General features: G+C 42.2%; 1 protein-coding gene across 1 annotated transcript in view; it reads right to left on the minus strand.

Annotated features, from left to right (window-relative positions):
* The window catches only part of traf3ip1 (TNF receptor-associated factor 3 interacting protein 1), a 37596-nt gene extending 23548 nt beyond the window's left edge, over positions 1-14048 (minus strand). Inside the window, exons 1-6 of the mRNA XM_046330086.1 lie at positions 13824-14048; positions 10954-11022; positions 7309-7470; positions 6467-6595; positions 5798-6223; positions 5622-5696 (exon numbers count right to left, since the gene is read on the minus strand). Coding sequence (XP_046186042.1) covers positions 5622-5696; positions 5798-6223; positions 6467-6595; positions 7309-7470; positions 10954-11022; positions 13824-13946 — 984 coding nt within the window. The 5' untranslated portion in view covers positions 13947-14048. The remainder of the gene's footprint in view (positions 1-5621; positions 5697-5797; positions 6224-6466; positions 6596-7308; positions 7471-10953; positions 11023-13823) is intronic.
* Positions 14049-18718: the final 4670 nt, after the last annotated feature.

The raw sequence follows: 18718 nt of genomic DNA on the forward strand, positions 1-18718 counted from the left end.
GGGAAGAGGCGTTGTCGTGCCTTTCTTCACAACTGTGTTGGTGCGTGTGGACCATGTTTATACCTTAGTAATATTGACACTGAGGATATTGATGCTCTCTACTCGCTCTACTACAGGCCCGTCGATATGGATGGGGGCATGCTCAGTATGCATGTCAAACTGCAATTCTTTAAAATCGGTTTTCCGTTAAAACGCTAAGAAATATTCCTAACATTCCATGTGAATTCACAATGCGGAATATGGTCCTATTGCGTATGAATGCTAGGGGGCAATGAAGTACTATCGTCCGCAGTCATAATCACAGTAGGCAATCGGTATACTGACATACTGAGAGCAATGAAACAAATGACCCTGTCTTAAATGCAAACAATAGCATAGGCCAATGAAAAGAGTGGAGACAGATTGCACAATGAGGAAATGACAGAAATGGTATTTTAAAATATTGTGAAAGGCCTTTTAGCTGTGGCCTGCTGTTCATTGACAGCCACAACTAATCAGCTGTTTGATATGTCGCGCGTGCAGCCTGACTGTAGGCCTACGCGCTCGTGATGTGATACAACACAATCCACCATTTCTTTAAATAAGCAATTGATCCTCTCCGGGTAAATTATGCTCTCTGGTGTAGTAATTTCAATGAATTAATTCATTTCTGTACAGACATGAGTCATTTAATTATATAACATGGTACATTTATTTCAATTTACCTGCAGAACCTCCAGCACCCTTCCCGCGGCTGTTTTCTTCCATGTGCGCTGTGCTCTCCCAAAGGCCAAATAAATCCACACTTATTATTAATTATAAATTCAATGAATAGTGGTCAGTAACCCCATATGAGGTTATTGCGTATGTGAATCATTTCACTAAGTCAATGAACAAGTGTTTATCAAATAATTTATTTATCCCGTTTAGCCAATAGTGGCACTTGCACATCTGAGCTAACTTTTTTGCAAGTTCATGGCAACAGTTGAATAATATGAAAAAAAAGGAGAAACCCGCACACACACTGCTCTTGATAGTATCACTGCTCCTTAATAAGCTTTACGTATTGGCCTCAAGGCCTTCGTCAGAGCTTTTGTGAGTTCTTTAAATTAGCCACATTTTAAAAATCCCAAAGGTTCTGACGAAGGCCGTGAAGCCGATAAGGTATCTTCAAAAGCTAATTTAAGTAGGACCATCCGGTTGCTCTGCTCAAACCATCGTATTACGCTACTCTCATCACCCTATTGGGGAACCTTCGATACGGCTGGCTAGTCGATCCAGGGCGAATGGAGGGAAAATCAGAACGGTTCAGGACTACACGACAAGTCACCGGGTAACAGACAACTACGAAGAAGGACAAATGGAGACAAGTTGCTTGAACCGTTTCGGACAATCAGGGCCTTACAAGCTTGCCGCAAAAAGGCCCAACCCCCTTTCCAAGGCTGGCCCGTTTACCTAGAGATCCCAGGCAAACCCAGGCATTTCACATCAATACATTCATGACTTGCTCAAAGTGGGCGGCGGTTCGTGTGCCTTCGGAAAGTAATTCAGACCTTTTGACTTTTTCCACAATGGATTAAATAAAACTAATTCCTCAGCAATCTATACACAATACCCCATAATGACAAAGTGACATTTTAGCAAATGTATTAAAAATAACAAATAAATAAGGTATTTCTACATAAGTATTCAAACCCTTTGCTATGCGACTCGAAATTGACCTCCGGTGCATCCTGTTTCAATTGATTATCATTGAGATGTTTCTACAACTTGAATGGAGTCCACCTGTGGTAAATTGAAATGATTGGACATGATTTGGGAAGGCACACACCTGTCTATATAAAAGTCCCTCAGTTGACAGCGCATGTCAGAGCATAAACTATGAGGTTGAAAGAATTCCGAGACAGGATTGTGTCGAGGCACAGACCTGGGGAAGGGTAACAAAACATTTCCGCAGCATTGAAGGTCCCCAAGAACACAGTGGCCTCCATCATTCTGAAAAGGAAGAGGTTTGGAACCACTAAGACTCTTCCTTGAGCTTGCCGCCCGGCCAAACTGAGCAATCGGGGGAGAAGGATTTGGTCAGGGAGGTGACCAAGAACCCGATGGTGACTCTGACAGAGCTCCAGAGTTCCTATGTGGAGATGGGAGAACCTTCAAGAAGGACAACAATCTCTGCAGCACTCCACCAATCAGGCCTTTATGGTAGAGTGGCCAGACAGAAGCCACTCCTCAGTAAAAGGCACATGACAGCCTGCTTGGAGTTGGCCAAAATGCACCTAAACACTCTCAGGTCTGATCAAACCAAGATTGAACTATTTGGCCTGAATGCCAAGCGTCACGTCTGGAGGAAACCTGGCACCATCCCTACGGTGAAGCATGGTGGTGGCAGCATCATGTTGTGAGGTTCTTCTTCAGCGGCAGGGACTGGGAGACTAGTCAAGATTGAGGCAAAGATGTACGGAGCAAAATACACAGAAATCCTTGATGAAAACCTGCTCCGGAGCGCTTAGGACCTCAGACTGGGGCAAATGTTCATCTTTCAACAGGACAATGACCCTAAGCACACAGCCAAGACAACGCAGGAGTGGCTTCAGGACAAGTCTCAATTTCCTTTCGTGGTCCAGCCAGAGCCCCGATTTAACAGCTCTGGAGAGACCTGAAAATAGCTGTACTTGCTGTACACTCCCCATCCAACCTGACAGAGCTTGATAGGATCTGCAGAGAAGAATGGGAGAAACTCCCCAAATACATGTGTATCAAGCTTGTAGCATCATACCCAAGAATTTGGGATACTTATTTAAATAAGGCTGTAACGTAATACGTAACCGTATTCTTTGTATTTTGATTATCAGTAAAAAAAACTCAGCAGGCTTAACTTGCCGACTGCCATAAAATGCCACAAATTGTTTGTCTTTCACTGAAACAATGGAGAGGAACCAAACATATAAGTTTCAGGCAACTAGAATTCTTTGCAGTTTGGTTGTATTCATTCTTTTATTCGATCACCTACCCAAATGGGGAAAGCTCAGAGCAGGCTCAACAATCTCAGAACAGGCTCAACAATCTCAGAGCAGGCTCAACTTGTATGACTGCTCAGTTCACTTGCCCTAGGCAATAGGGCAAGCCTTAGCCCTTTACACTCTTACCCGTACATGGGTTGAAAATGGCAGATTTGGGCACTGATAAACACCTAAATTGGAACGCAGTGGCAGTACAGTAACATGCAATACATGACGTCAGAGTTGTGTCTCTTTACTTCGCAGTGATCTATGGGTTTTGATTGACAGTCGTTGTGAAATTGAGCACCCCACGAGAAAAGTGACCCCCATCGCTCCTACTAATTGGGCAACCTTTACAAATGTTTTCTTGTCTGAGTGAGACAAATGCTGTAAATTAGGAGGACTATGGATTTTGAAAGATGAGACATTGAGGATTATAATAAATACTGCTTTGACTTCACATTTCTATATCATAAAACTCATGTCATATACAGTGTCAACGTTTGATCACAATGTTTGATGTGACATTGCGACATACCCTGGGTTGTTCTGAACAGAATGAGCCTACGTTTGTCTATTGTGAAGAAAATATTCAGTGGCACACGCACTTGAATGCACTCATGACTAGGGCTGTTGACCGTATTACCGCCACACGGGCAGTCATGACTGCAGTAAAAAATGTGTTAGTAGTACCCAACTCGCTAACAATCATCAGGTCACTAATGGCCTGGTATTCAGGACTCCATTGTCCCTCTATTCGCTCCGACATCAACGCAAACGCATTCAAAAATCCCAAACATTTATCATCAAAACAGTATGTGCTTTTAAAACTCACTGTGATTGATCAATTTAAAGAAAGAAAGTTCAACAGTAGGTTAAAACTGAGTTTAAAACATGGTCCTCGTGGATGATGTTTCAAAGCCTAACAGAACGAAATGGACAGATCTTTCTAAGGTGATAATTCAAAAACACCCGTATGCATATTAGAGATTATGCATAACCATAGGCATATATATATATATATGAGCCCGAAAAAAAATCCTGAATTAAAATAATGATTATGCCGTTATACAATACATAACCAACCATATATTACACATGGCAGGAAAACATTTTTAAAAAAGCTATCTTTGGTACAGTTGGTTTAGCCTAAATTAAACTCATTTAGATTTATCCAACAATTAGTGAATTTGTTTTAGATTTTGAATAACTAGTAATAGGACTTTTTTCCCCTTCACAATTACGACTGGCACATTACCTTTAGCTACAGAATATCTCACCACATCTCCTTCATTCCTTTCTTCAGCACAGAGAGAGAGGGGCTGTCAACAGCTTTTATTTTTCTTAAATTTAAACTAGGCAAGTCAGTTAAGAAATTATTATTTACAAATGATGGCTTACCAAACCCTAGCCCGGACGACGCTGGGCCAACTGTGCGCCACCCTATGGGACTCCGAATCACGGCCGGTTGTGATACAGCCTGGAATCAAACCAGGGTCTGTAGTGACTCCTCTAGCACTGAGATGCAGTGCCTTAGACCGCTGCGCCACTCGGGAGCTTAATGAAATATGTTTAGTTGTTCCCGAACAGATTTCACTTGGTTTCCCAAATTAAGCACTGGGTAGCTGCAGGAACAGGGTTGGAGAGCCCATGGCATACAGTGGAATATCACCTGTGGCACAGCAAAATGACCGGAGTAGCCTACTCAACATGAGCAAAAAACATTCCGGTGGGAAAGTGGCCTCTATTCACCATTCCAGTCTTTTTTTTTTCTCTTAACCGTTTGATAACGGGCCACATTAAATCAAAACTAATTTTATATATTAATAAAAACAAGATTAAATTGAGAAGTCTGATGGATGAAAATATGATCACTTGATGAGAGAACAGCGTGTGCATCCTGAGGCAAGGAACAGAGCGCAAGCCTTTTTGTTGTTGAGACTTTTAAATCATCAATAGCCTATAGGATGCATCATGCAGCCCATATATATATATTTTTTTTTATTTCTAAGGCATTCCAAGGTGTCTATCATTCACTGAAGTTGCCAAATAACTAAATCTAGCATATATAACCTGTTTCAAATGATCACTTCATATGCGTGCACTCTCGCTCCAGAATGGGAAAATTATCCATTCTATTTCACTCAGTTCAATGATATTGTTCTTACTATAAAATCATATAATATAAAATAATGGCACAGGACTTAAGCACATCTTGTCTGCTAAATGAACAAGCCTACAGCCTATGGCACGGTGCATCACCAGATTACAGTAGGCCAACTTAAATTTTGTTCCTCTGAAATACATTTCCATATCATAATGTTTCTTTAGACCTGCCTAAAATAAAGAATTCATTTAATTGGGACGGTGTATATTCAATAGATTCACTAGAATGTTTTAAATGTAGATGTTCCAAAGGTGCTCATCAGAGGCTTGTATGCAGCTTGTATGAGTGGTACAATCAATATTCATCTTAACTAACATTCAATTACCATGAGACCGGCAGCCTTTTGCATGACAATAACCGGCTGACAAAATGTAATGAACACCGCAGCCCTACTCATGACTCCTTTCTACGCGCACCCAAAATGATGACTGACAATAGTAGATACTGCTCATTGGAGAGAGGGGAGAGCTTACCGCTGGTTCAGGTTTGGTCGTTTTACTGGGCTCCTCTGGATGTGGTCGGTGTTTTGACTCCTCTGATGCTCTGGCCTAAAAACACACACAACGGATCTCATAGAAACACGTGCTGCTACTGTTACGCTAAGGATTTAAAATGGGACAAAGCCATGGAATGACTGACATGCCCCTACCTTTTTGTCCCCTTTCTCTGGCACCTTGGTCTTCTCCTCCCCCTGTTTGTGTCTGGTCTCTCTCGCCTTCTCCCTTTCTCCCTTCTCTCGCCGTTTATCCCTGTCTCCATCTTCCTCCCTATATCGGTCTCTCGCTCTGTGTGTTTCCTTGTCTTTGCTCTTCTCTCCGCCTCTGTCCTTCTCCCTCTCCTTGTCTCGTTCCCCGTCTTTCTCTCTTCTCTTGTCTTTGTCCCTCTCTCGGTCCCGGCTCTTGTCCTTGTCGCGGTCTTTGGTCCGGTCTCGTTCGCGGGCCTTCTCCGACCGCTCTCCCTCGCGGTGGGACTCCTTCTCCTTGTTGCCTCGCCTGTCCTCCTGCTCTTTGGGCTGGTCCGGGTCCTTCTTCTCCCGGCCTCCACCGACGCTGTGCTCTCGTATCTCCTTCCTCTCCTGGGGAGACACACACACTTTCATTGTCACCATCCCCGCCAGCCTCAACACATTGTGGTAAAATAAACAGTCACAGCAGTACGGCCCCTGTTTGACTAGTCTTGATGCAGTTAGAGGTTAAAGTTGAAAAGAGAAACTGGTTTTTGAATGACAGAAACTAGTGGTGACAGATATCCATAGAATTAGAATGGTCTGAGGGGATAAGTCTCGTCCACTCGATGAGTTCTAGGTGTCTGGTCTCACCTCTCGGTCTCTGTGGCGCTCTCGTCCCTCCCGGTTCTCCTTGTCCTGGGAACGGGAGGTGCTGGCCTTCCCTTTGGGGTCCAGCTTGTCCCCCATCAGCACCCGCTTCACTGCCTCCTCACTGGACAGCTAGGGACGACATGACACAGGGGACCGTCATGATCGTTAACTCACATTCTACCATACTGTGTGAATTTTCAGGAAGTTTGTTTATTGGGATTTTCATTTTCTTTCCAGGTGATGTATTGTATGGGGAGTGCAGATTACTAGCACACATCAATCTTTATCCAGAACAACCTGCACACCGGTCTGTCAATAATTAATTTAATTACATTTTTTAAAGACCTATGTAGCATACATATCTAGTTGCGTCAGCCATTCGAGTACAACAATACATCAACTATTGAGGATTAAAAACACAAAGTCTACAGACTTATTTCCATTGTGGTCCTTGTTACAATCAATGCGGTGTATGCTAGCTACTCGACTAATCTACATGTGTATGAACAGTCTGCTACAATGAAACCTCAGGGAGGCATGGCAGAGTTCCCCTGAGCTCGAAGCCCTTTATTTACACTGGCTGGGTCCAATTAAAATGTACTAGAATGATCCTCTTCAGACCCAGGAGCACCAATAGTGAGCGTAAACATGTAGGGCCTTTATCTGGATTACTCTGTTTTAATGTTGATGTGTGACATTTTTTCCCCCCAGTGTGAATGTACGCCAGAAACGACCAAGGTATTTGCAGCAAGAATTAGCCCATGCTTAGGCCCTTTTGTGGACCGTGTGTGTGTGTGTGTGTATGTTTGTACATGAAGATGGATCATTCCAAGCAGACAGACCTTGTTGAGGCAGCACTTGGCTATAGCCTGCAGCAGCTCATTGGTCTTCTCGGGCTCGTGGCCGGCTACAATGCGTGCCGGCTTGGCCGACAGGGGCTCGCCGCTCACCAGCATTACCACGTCCATGGCCTTCTGCAGGAACGCCATCTTAGCATCCTTATCCTGCAGGAGAAAGAGAGAGAGGTAGAAAGGGATTGAAAGGTCTTAAAGTTGTTGTTCCCAGTCCATCATCCAACGGGAATGTTTTTTCCCCCTCTGAGGTTAGCATAACAAAACCGCTGAGTAGGTCTGACGCAATTACCGTATGAACGGACTGTTAAGGATGAAGGCAGTCATGAAAATAAACGTCAGAACAGTTTAAGAAAACTTTTTATAATAGAACGGGCTTGGAACCGCTAACCCTAGCAATTTGACTGGCAAACTAATGGGTACACTCGCAATGGCTGCCTGGTATTGTGACGCAATCATTTCAATGGTAATGTAGAATGTTCAATCAAATGATGGTAGACCTTTACACTCCTACCCGTATACGGGTTGAAAATGCAGTGGGAGTGCAGTTACATGCTATACATGACGTCAGAGCTCAGCGTCTCCGCTTCACAGCTCTGTATGGATTTTGACAAACAGACCATCTGATTTTGAGCACCACTTGTGACAAGAAGCTTCCCGAATCCCCCCCGCTTCCCTGGGCAACTTTAGCACATTTTTTGTTTTCTGAGTGAGGGGAAAGGCTGTAAATTACGAGGACTCAGTATATTTTGAACGGTGAGACGTCGAGGGTTATAATAAATACCGCTTTGATGTCATACAAGCAAGCCAAACACCTGCGAGTCCAAATGGGCAGTTCACAGCTCCATATCATAAAACTGATGTAATACTTTATACAGTGTCAAGGTTTATGATCACTATGCTTGATGTAGAGTTAGTCACAAGATACCCTGGGTTGTCCTGAACAGAATGAGCCAGTTTGTTGTACTGTGTAGAAAATTTGCTTCGGACCACACATCTAAAATGCACTCATGACTCCATTCTATACACAAACCAAAACGACAAAATCGGCTTCTCTGAATTGCCTTGTGAAAGCCTAGCACTAAGATCATACTTTATAGTTTAGCTAGTTATTTTGGCAATAGAACAAGCTTTCAAATTATGCCCGTTTTTTGGGATTGCATAAACAACACGAGTAATTGTGTAAAGGTGGGTACATGGGCCTGTGTTCCAAACAACAACATAAAAAACGACAAGTGTGCTTGATCGAGTTCCTCAAAAGGTATATGAGCAAAAAAAAAAAATTATAATAAATAGATTACATTTTTTTTAAATCACCTTATAGTTGAAGAATCTTCTTTGAGTCATAAAAGTACATTGAAATGACTTAGGAACTGTGCACACTTTGGAGAGGAATGTGGCAACTTGGAAACACCACTTACACCTATCGATCACTCAAACCTGTGTCAATCTTTTGTCTTATGTTGCACCTACCCCACATTTTTCAAAAACATTCTTATTATGTTACTGAAATCCAGATTTCGTTATCAACAAATGCGGGAAAAAGTACTAAATGTAAATTGCACATAAAATCAACAGAGTAATGTTTGGATTTAGTCTTGTGAACTGTCCTCAGCTTGTAATAATTTCCCCATAAATCACCAAAATGCTCCCTTTTAATTGCTACCATGGTTTTGCATATGCATTTCATATTTCTTCTGTAAGAAATATTTCATTTTAGCCCAATCCATGTAGGGCAGTTTCCACAGGTAAGGGGTTAACTGATGTGGCTCATGCAATGGAATGTATTTTTTATAATGTCAGTTGAGTTGAAACAACAAATCACAGAACATGGGTATGCTTCCTGCGTTGGGTACACTCGCCAGTCCTCCCATTATGCCATCCTTGACTTGAATATGGGGACACCCGTTCTATGCATTCTATTCCTATGGCAGCAAAGTCTTTGCCCTTCAAATTGTTATTACAATTATAGTTAGGAGAAAAAAAAAAGTGGGCGCTGCTCTCAGATTGGCTTTCTCAATTCAAATCTTTCCTTAACATTAGAATTATTTCATAACACTGATGACGGATCAGCTCCTAGAGAGAAAGCATGCTAATGCTTACCCAATAAAAACGCAATAAAATCACAGATCATTGTCATTGTGCACGTCAGGCTACACATCATGAAATATATTGAGACAAATTCCAGACAGTAGCCTACAAATGACAAATAGAACTCGATTAAACATTAAATGTATTTCAATACTGTTTATATTCTAATGTAGCCATCCTGGTTTTCATTTGAAGCATATTTTGTTTTTATATGTCGTTTGTTTGCATCAACTGCAAAGACATTGGCAACTTTGTATTTCTAGGCAACTTTGTGCTGAAGTTATCGGCGGTCAGAGAGAGATGGATAAACCGTGTGTTCCTTTGTTTAGCGTCTTCTGTGTATAAAGTGCTTCTACGGGTGATCTGAGGCAGGCGTTAGATTATGAGCGTCCTGGTCCTGGCCAATTACCGTGATTAAAAATTCCATGACCGCAACAGCCCTACTGCTGAGACTTGGTTCTTTACATCATTTTCTCAAGTGCGCCCTCCATTGATATCATTGTACACAAGACTACTGGAGAGTTCATGCAGACGTGTATGTGTGTGTGTGTGTGTGTGTGTGTGTGTGTGTGTGTGTGTGTGTGTGTGTGTGTGTGTGTGTGTGTGTGTGTGTGTGTGTGTGTGTGTGTGTGTGTGTGTGTGTGTGTGTGTGTGTGTGTGTGTGTGTGTGTGTGTGTGTGTGTAACCGAACAATATGAAGTACCCCTTTCCACCATGTGCACTTGAGGGAAATCTCAACCTTTTCTAGTTACACACTGACGCACAACGGAACTATGGATGTTTACACTGTAGAGACAGCCTATTCCAAAACGGTGTCCTCATCTGTGATCTGTTCCCAGAAAGGCACAGTTGAGACTACAACCTAAGCTCCATGCCAACAGTGTAACATTACGCTGGCCACTAAAGTAACCTGGGCTCAGTGATAACTGATATCAAGCAGGGTGCTCTGTTATCACCGTTCAGCCCCCGAGCTCGCCAGAACCTGGATTTCACAACACAGCTGACATTTAAAGGCTTGAGAGAAAGAGCAGTGGACAAGCCAGAGCAAAGAGTGTCTCTTTCATAGAATTAGAAATAAGAACAGTAGAACGAACATGAACATTCTTAAGACAAATAAAGGTCAGCCATTTTGGTCAGGGAGTTGGTCAACCATGGTTTGCCAGTTCTGTGATAAATTCTTCAAATTCATAATTTTACACTATCTGCCCTGTACGTTTATTAGCTAGCTACCCAGAAAGTTTTATTTCCATAAATCTTTCTAAAAAACTGCCAATACGCCAACATTTCATTCAAACACAGCCATACACTGGCTGAAATCAGTTGATGATAGGACTTAGACAAGTTGTAAATGCAAAAAAAAAAATGTTTTTATATAATAGCACTCACAGCTTTTCAAAATAATTTAGCTTCTGTTAGCTTAGCTGACACGTAGTACAACAATATTACATTTCTACATATTCATAGGCAGGGGGCCTATTGCAACAATCTGTTCTGGAGTTTCACAAATAGCCTCCATCAAGTGATCAAATGGAGGAAATGTCTTACCTTCACATTGTCTGACTTCATCTCTGTCTCTACATAGAGTCCCTTCATGAAGCCAGTGGTCCGGATCACCTGTAGGGGAGAGGATAGAATGCTTTGCAGGGATTGACGTTAAGAGTTGGTCTATTGTCAGGGGCAAGTTGTGCCTGCTCTCAAGTTGCGCCAGGTTATTCTTTTTAAACTCATATCCAGAAACACTCTTTCTGGTTGGTTCATCCCCATTGCTTAAGTGAAAGATGGCCAATTTATGGCAGCTGGACAAGTGGAGCCTGCTCAGTGGTTGCCCCATTATGATTTTAAAGACAAGTCCAGTAGCCTAACACAGGGGCTATTTTCTTACTGCTACACTCAGAAGTGTAAGTTTTGGTCAACACAGCAGAGCCACTAGGCCTATGTCCTATCTTAACAAGCAGAAGTCAACTTCAATACAATTAGCTTCACTTAGATTCAGTGGGGGAAAAAAAACACTTGGATAATCAGTACAATGGAGTCACGTTTGCTAACACACTTAATCAAATATGTATGAGCATATACTGAAAGGAAACAAACTGAACAAGGAGTTAGAAAGAGACAACATACTAAAGATTGAAATGGGGTTAAAGAGTGTACTCAACTCAGCTGCTTGTGGGAAGAACGTGGCCAAAAGCAACTAACCCTGAATCGCTCTGTACCATCACTCATTCATATATCTTTATGTACATATTCTTTATCCATTTACACTTGTGTGTATAAGTAGTTTTGGAATTGTTAGCTAGATTACTCGTTGGTTATTACTGCATTGTCGGAACTAGAAGCACAAGCATTTCGCTACACTCGCATTAACATCTTCTAACCATGTGTATGTGACAAATAACATTTGATTTGAAGTCACTCCAGATCACACTGACAGTGTGCAAAAAGTAGTCCATCACAACATTTTTGCACTGATCTTTGTCAACGTCACCTGCTAAATTCAGGGCAGCAATTTTGAGAGCAGTAGCAAAACTTTTGCAGTTCTCCATGGCTAACGTTATATCTTTCAAAAAAGCCGCAGTAGCAAGGATTATCTACACACACTGAGCAACTCGTGTTATAGACAGAAGCATGCTACATGGCAGACCAATCTGAATTAATCTCTCAGCATGTCCAGCCCATCCATTACCTCAGCCAATCATGGCTAGCGGGAAGGTTCCTGACTTTTTCCGTGGCTAAAGCAACTATGCTCATAATTAAACAATTGTATTCGTATTTACAGATGGCATACATGTTTGGTATTAAGGCACATGAAAATTCATATCTTCCAGAAGGCATTTCTGCCCCCCAAAAAAGTTAAGATGGCTCTCCTGTGAAGTAGTGATGTGCGACATATGCCTAGCTTCCTGAAAACAGGTCACACATAGGAACAAGGTACACAGGCTCCAGTCCATTACGGATTACAAAGGAGGGGTAGATTTCACGTCACTGGAACTAAGAGGCCTAGTATGAACCATGAATAACTGCCCCAGACCATTATTCCTCCTCCGCCAAACTTTACAGTTGGCACTATGCATTGGGGCAGATTTCATGCTCCTGGCACCCGCCAAACTCAGATTTTTCTGTCGGACTGCCAGATGGTGAAGTGTGACTCATCACTCCAGAGAACGGGTTTCCACTGCTCCAGAGCCCAATGGCGGCTAGCTTTACACCACTCCAGCGGACACTAAGAATTGCGCACGGTGATCTTAGACTTGTGTGCGGCCATGGAAACATATTCCATGAAGCTCCCGACGAAGAGTTTATAGTGCTGACGTTGCTTCCATGGACACTTTGGAACTTGGTAATGAGTGTTGCAACCGAGGACAGACAATTTTTACATGCTACGCGCTTCAGAACTTGGCAGCCCTGTTCTGTGAGCTTGTGTGGCCTACCACTTCACAGCTGAGCAGTTGTTGCTCCTAGACGTTTCCACACAATAACAGCACTTACAGTTGACTGGGCAGCTCTAGTAGGGCAGAAATTGGACAAACTGACTTGTTAAGGTGGCATCCTATGACAGTGTACGTTGAAAGTCACTGAGCTCATCGGTAAGGCCCTTCTACTGCCAATGTTTGTCTATAGAGATTGCATGGCTGTGTGCTCGATTTTATACATCTGCCTGCCATGGGTGTGGCTGAAATAGCCAAATCCACTCATTTGAATGTCCACATACTTTTGTATATATAGTGCATTTAATTTTAACATGATCATATTATTGTATAACCCCTGAAAATGTCATATTGTCATTCTTGTCTTGAGATATTTGAGTTTGTTAATCTGAGTCCACCTGTCATTTTGGTGCCATTTTTCGAAAAAGGCTTTGCCATTGATTTATTTGACCTTTTGACCCAGAATTCAGACACACAAATTGTAATCTCTCATCAATGGTAAGGCCTACTGACATGAAGCAAAGTGCACTATGCTTCTGACGGTATGTTGTATCATTTGGTATGTTCAGCTCTAAAAGTTGTGTTTATGTGAACCCCCTAACACCATACCTTAAGGAAAGGCAGTTCTATTCCAAACAAGTAATCCAGGTGCATTAAGATTAACTCATTGACTGTCACCTAGAATAGAAGGTTGGGCCTCATTTCAGAACACCCTCACAACACTTGTCCTGTGACAAAACGACCTGGCAGTTAGATGGCTAAAGTGAGCAAGTGCAGTGGCAGATATTTCATTTGTGTAATGAAGGAAATATTTTCAACTGCTTCATGAGTAAATAGCCAGCTAACATTAGCTAAACTCGCTGGCTAGTTTTTACAGGAGCTAATGTTAACTAGATATAAAAATCATCCAAAAACCCATATAAATTATGTAGCTAGCTACCTTTGTAACTAGCTACCTAGCTAACGTTAGCCAGTAAAGTAATCGCTCACCTCACTGAATATGTCGTGCAGGTATCGAAACGGCGGTTTGGTGAGCAGTTTTTCAGTAAGCGGCGGTTTCTTTATCACTTTCCCCAAAGTGTCTTGGGTCTTTTTGGCCACGGACGCGTTCATAGCAGTTGTTGGAATGATAATTTCCCCAAAACTATTGATAAAAAAATAGGAAAAAGACTGTTTCTCTACAAGCTCTCCTGTCGCTATGTCAATAGCGTCCAATCCCACAATGCATTATTCATCTGAAATGCGCCTGCGCGAAGCGTTCACGGTTGTCAAGCGCCGTTGGCTGAGTATAGCAACAACTAACAATGCAGTAAAACAGGGGTGTCAAAGTCAAATGGACGGAGGGCCAAATAAAAAATTTAGCTACAAGCCGAGGGCCGGACTGTTCGAATGTTCATTGAACATTTTTTAAATGACGCATATAGTCTAGTGAACCTAATTGAACCTACTGAAAACCTAACAAATATATTCCAATATGATCAGATAAATAAAGCAATATTTTCTTATGGCTCTGTCAGTAATCTTTAATTTTCAACAGACACAAAAGACAAATTTCCTTTATATAAAAATCCCCATAACATGAACATTAAATGAAAGAAACCGGTATTCAAGGCACCATCAGTAGCCTATATTTTCTATTTTAGCAAAAGTGGGCTAAATTTACTTCAAAGAAAAAAACAATAATAGCAATTTTCTATCATCCACTCAACTGAAATATTTTTAAAATATAATTGGATTGAAATACAATAAAATAAAGTGCAAAAATCTATTAATCAAAAACAACACTTTGTTTAAGGAGAAGTAACATGCAGTGAAAACAAATATTAAACTTTAACTTTTAAACTTGAACTGAGTAAAAACTCTAAATATGTGATTGCACAGTAATGTTCACTTGTTTGAGGTTGAGGGTGATACTTGGTGGTGTCCCATCTTTTCCACAAGTTCATCAATGTTCGGGGTAAGGCTCTGAGCTGAGGAAATCCTCAGAATTGAGTGGAGGTGTTCAGCAGTAAGTCAACTTCTGTGTGATGTTTTGTTCAAGTTCATCAAAGAAAACAGTTGTTCACACAGGTATGTGCTGCCAAACATAGACAACGTTTGAGCAGCCTGGATGCGCAGCTGGGGCATTGTGTCGGGGAGGAAACGGGCGAACTCCGCAGCACCCACTGCCGCATATTTTGCCCTCAGTGCATCATTGCATTGGAGGTCAATCAACTCCATTTGGAGGTTTGGTGGTGAGCTTTCCACGTCAACAGCAAATGGGTTACCGAGCAGTTCCAACCTGCTTTTTGTGCTTCAAAGTCAGCAAATCGGCGTTGAAAGTCAGCGGCAAGCATACCTATTTTATCAGCCAACTGTGCGCTCGGGAACGCACTGGTAGAGAGCTTCTCTTTCATGGTCTGGCAGCTGGGAAAGTGGCTCAAATTTTCTTTCCGCATCTGCGTCTCCCACAGAGTCAGTTTGGTTTTAAATGCCTTCACTGTACTGTACATATCAGAGATGACACGATCCCGACCCTGCAGCTGCAAGTTCATTGCATTCAGATGACTCGTAATGTCACACAGAAAAGCCATTTCACACAGAAACATTTTGTCTCGGAGTTGTGTTGTGTCTTTCCCTTTGCTGTCCAAGAACAGACAAATCTCCTCACGAAGCTCGAAACATCTTTGAAGCACCTTTCCCTGGCTTAGCCATCGCACCTCTGTGTGATAAGGCAAATCACCATGCTCCGTTTCTAACTCCGTCAGAAATGCCTTGAACTGGCGGTGATTCAAACCTTTGGCTCTGATAAAGTTAACTGTGCGCGTGATGATGCTCATTACATGCTCCATTTTCAAGGCTTTACCGCACAACGCTTCCTGGTGTATGATACAATGATAAGCTGTCAGCTCACCTGTCGCGTTTTCCTCTTGCATCTTTTCCCGTATCTTCGCAACCAGTCCGCTCCTGTGTCCACACATCGCAGGTGCTCCGTCGGTTGTCAAACCCACAAGTTTTTCCCAAGGCAGCTCCATCTCATTTACACATCTTGACACCTCTTCATACAAATCATGCCCCGTAGTTGTGCCATGCATAGGACGTAAAGCCAAAAACTCCTCTGTCACGCTTAGGCTGGAGTCCACTCCGCGGATGAAAATTGACAACTGGGCAATGTCAGAAATGTCGGTGCTCTCATCCACAGCCAAGGAATATGCAATGAAATCTTTTCCCTTTTTCACAAGCTGCTCTTTTAGATTGATGGACAACTGGTCTACTCTCTCGGCAATGGTGTTTCTGCTCAGACTCACATTTAAAAGAGTTGCCTTTTTTCTGGGCAAACTTCGTCACAAACTTTAATCATGCAGTTTTTGATGAAATCCCCCTCCGTAAATGGCCGGGCTGATTTAGCGATCTCTTCTGCCAAAATAAAACTGGCCTTGACAGCAGCCTGGCCTTGTGATTTGGCTTTTTTGAACAGAGCCTGTCGAGATTTGAGGCCTCGTTTTAATTCCTCTGCCTTTTGTAGCCTTTGTTCCATGTCCATATTCTTGTTGTTGTCCGCGTGTTTCGTTTCATAATGTCGTCTCAGATTATACTCTTTCAGTACCGCCACACTTTCTCCACACAGAAGACACACAGGTTTTCCAGCTACCTCCGTGAACAAATACTCCGACTCCCACCTTGTTTGAAACCCCCGGTTCTCAGTGTCCACCTTCCGTTTTGCCATTTTTGATGGGTATCTGAAAGTTAATTTTACTGTGATGCTGACAACTGCTGTGCCAATAAATATTGAAATGAAGCAGCCTACTGCTCGGTGCGTCACCGTTGCATTGTGGGAAATGTAGTATTGGTGCGTGTAAAAGATCTGCGGGCTGGTTCTAATAATAAATCAAGATCATCCCAGGGGCCGTAAAAAACCTTCTCGCGGGCCGGATGTGGCCCGCGGGCCTTGACTCTGACATATGTGCAGTAAAAGAACTTGACCAAAACGATGCAAATGTCATGGAAACGGGTGGGGAAATATGCTGTGGGTGAAAGATCCAGAGCCTCCTCATTGCCCCAGAGCAAAATTGGACTACATTTAGGCTATTTGTATATGTGTATTTCACAATGTTGAGGTACAAATCGGAAGTATAATGCTTGTATGGATGTCAACCCCAATAACCTGTATGTTCATGTAATCTTCACCAATCAACTGCAGTATAGTTAAAAACGACTTCAATTGACTAAGTACAGCATTCAGAATCACACAGTGACTTTTTCACTTAACCTAATCAGTGTTTCATCTAGAAATACCTTTTGTATAGTCATTGCCTTTCAAAACACAATGCTCACAATACTTTTCATATGATTCTCTTCTCATTTGTTTAAATACATTTGACCATCATTTAATCAAACTGTGCTTAATGGTTAATCACTTATCCATTTGGTAAACCTATAGATTTTAAACTGGCTTGTCTACTATGGATTTTGTGTGTTTGTAAAGTATAAACATCTAAATCACTTGTATGATACATGATAACCATACATAATGGCTACTCAAAGGGGTGTGTGAACACTTGCAATTTCAACATGGAGCAAGATAGACAGCAAGGGAGAGGAAGAAATCAAAGAGCTCGTGGACAAGGGGCCCGTCAAAGAGTTCAAAGTGGTGGGCATGGGCACCGTCAAAGAGGTGGACATCAGAGAGAGGGAGGCAGACGGCAGGGAACTGTTGTGTCTAATGAAGTCTGGGCCATCGTCGTTGACCATGTGGTAAACCGAGACCTTAGCGTGGCAGAGGCTGCCAGATTAGTTTCACCCCAATCCATGAAACACATTCACCTGGTGCCTTTTGAGAGAAACAACGACCGGATGAAACAACTGTGGGCTGAGTATGTTCAGGTACAGCACTATATACTGTATTACTGTTGTTATTGTGCTACTTCACAATATCATATTGGAAAAAATACTGTAAAAAATAACTAAACAAAATATATTTTTATAGGGTGACGGTGCTTGATGCTGCTGTGAACCATCACAAGTATATCTTTGTTGATGAAGCGGACTTCAACCCGGCCACCACTCGGCAACTGCGGGCGGAACCTCATGTGCAGCACATCGCCATGTGCTTAGCTATCTCTGAAGATGGTGTGGTAGGACAGGCTATTACTTGGATCCTACAGCGCTGTACACCTCATTGTGTTTCTCAATGAAATTGAGCAGGCCTGTCAAGGTGAAGGGGTCACCTATGTCATTGTGTGGGACAATGTCAGGTTCCAACATGCAGAGGTGGTTCAGGCATGGTTTTCAGCCCATCCCCGATTCGTGACCCTATACCTGACCCCATACTCTCCTTTCCTCAACCATATTGAGGAATTTCTTACAGCATGGCAGTGGAAGATAGCCATCCCCATGAGCGTGACACCCTCTTTCGGGCCATGGTTGAGGCCCGTGACATCATCAATGCAGACCAATGTCAAACTTTGATTCGCTATGCCAAAAGGTTTTTCCCGTTTTTTTTTGTTGTTGCCAAATGATCAAAACAGGCTTGATGCAAATAAATACGTGCTAAACGTTCTGTTTTATTTTCGTTCATTTCATTTGTTTAATTTAATTTCTTACATTTGATTACAAACAGTACACCTATGTTTTTTGTTGTTGCATGAATGGGTTTTGGGGGGGATGTCTTCTTCACTGATCACATCTTTGATTACACGTTGGATAGATATTATGGAATTTATGGATTTTCTGTCAATTTTGTTGGGTTACGTAAGTCTATTGCCTAATATAAAAACTGTGTAATCTACTGTAATTTACAGTACTGTAGCATTTTACTTTCAGAACTTTTAAGGGCAATTTGAAACGCGTATCTAGCATTGTTTGCTATTGGATTAACTGGTAGTTAAAACGACCAAATTGAAAAG

Source organism: Oncorhynchus gorbuscha, linkage group LG01 (assembly GCF_021184085.1).
Source record: "Oncorhynchus gorbuscha isolate QuinsamMale2020 ecotype Even-year linkage group LG01, OgorEven_v1.0, whole genome shotgun sequence".
NCBI classification, from domain to species: domain Eukaryota; kingdom Metazoa; phylum Chordata; class Actinopteri; order Salmoniformes; family Salmonidae; genus Oncorhynchus; species Oncorhynchus gorbuscha.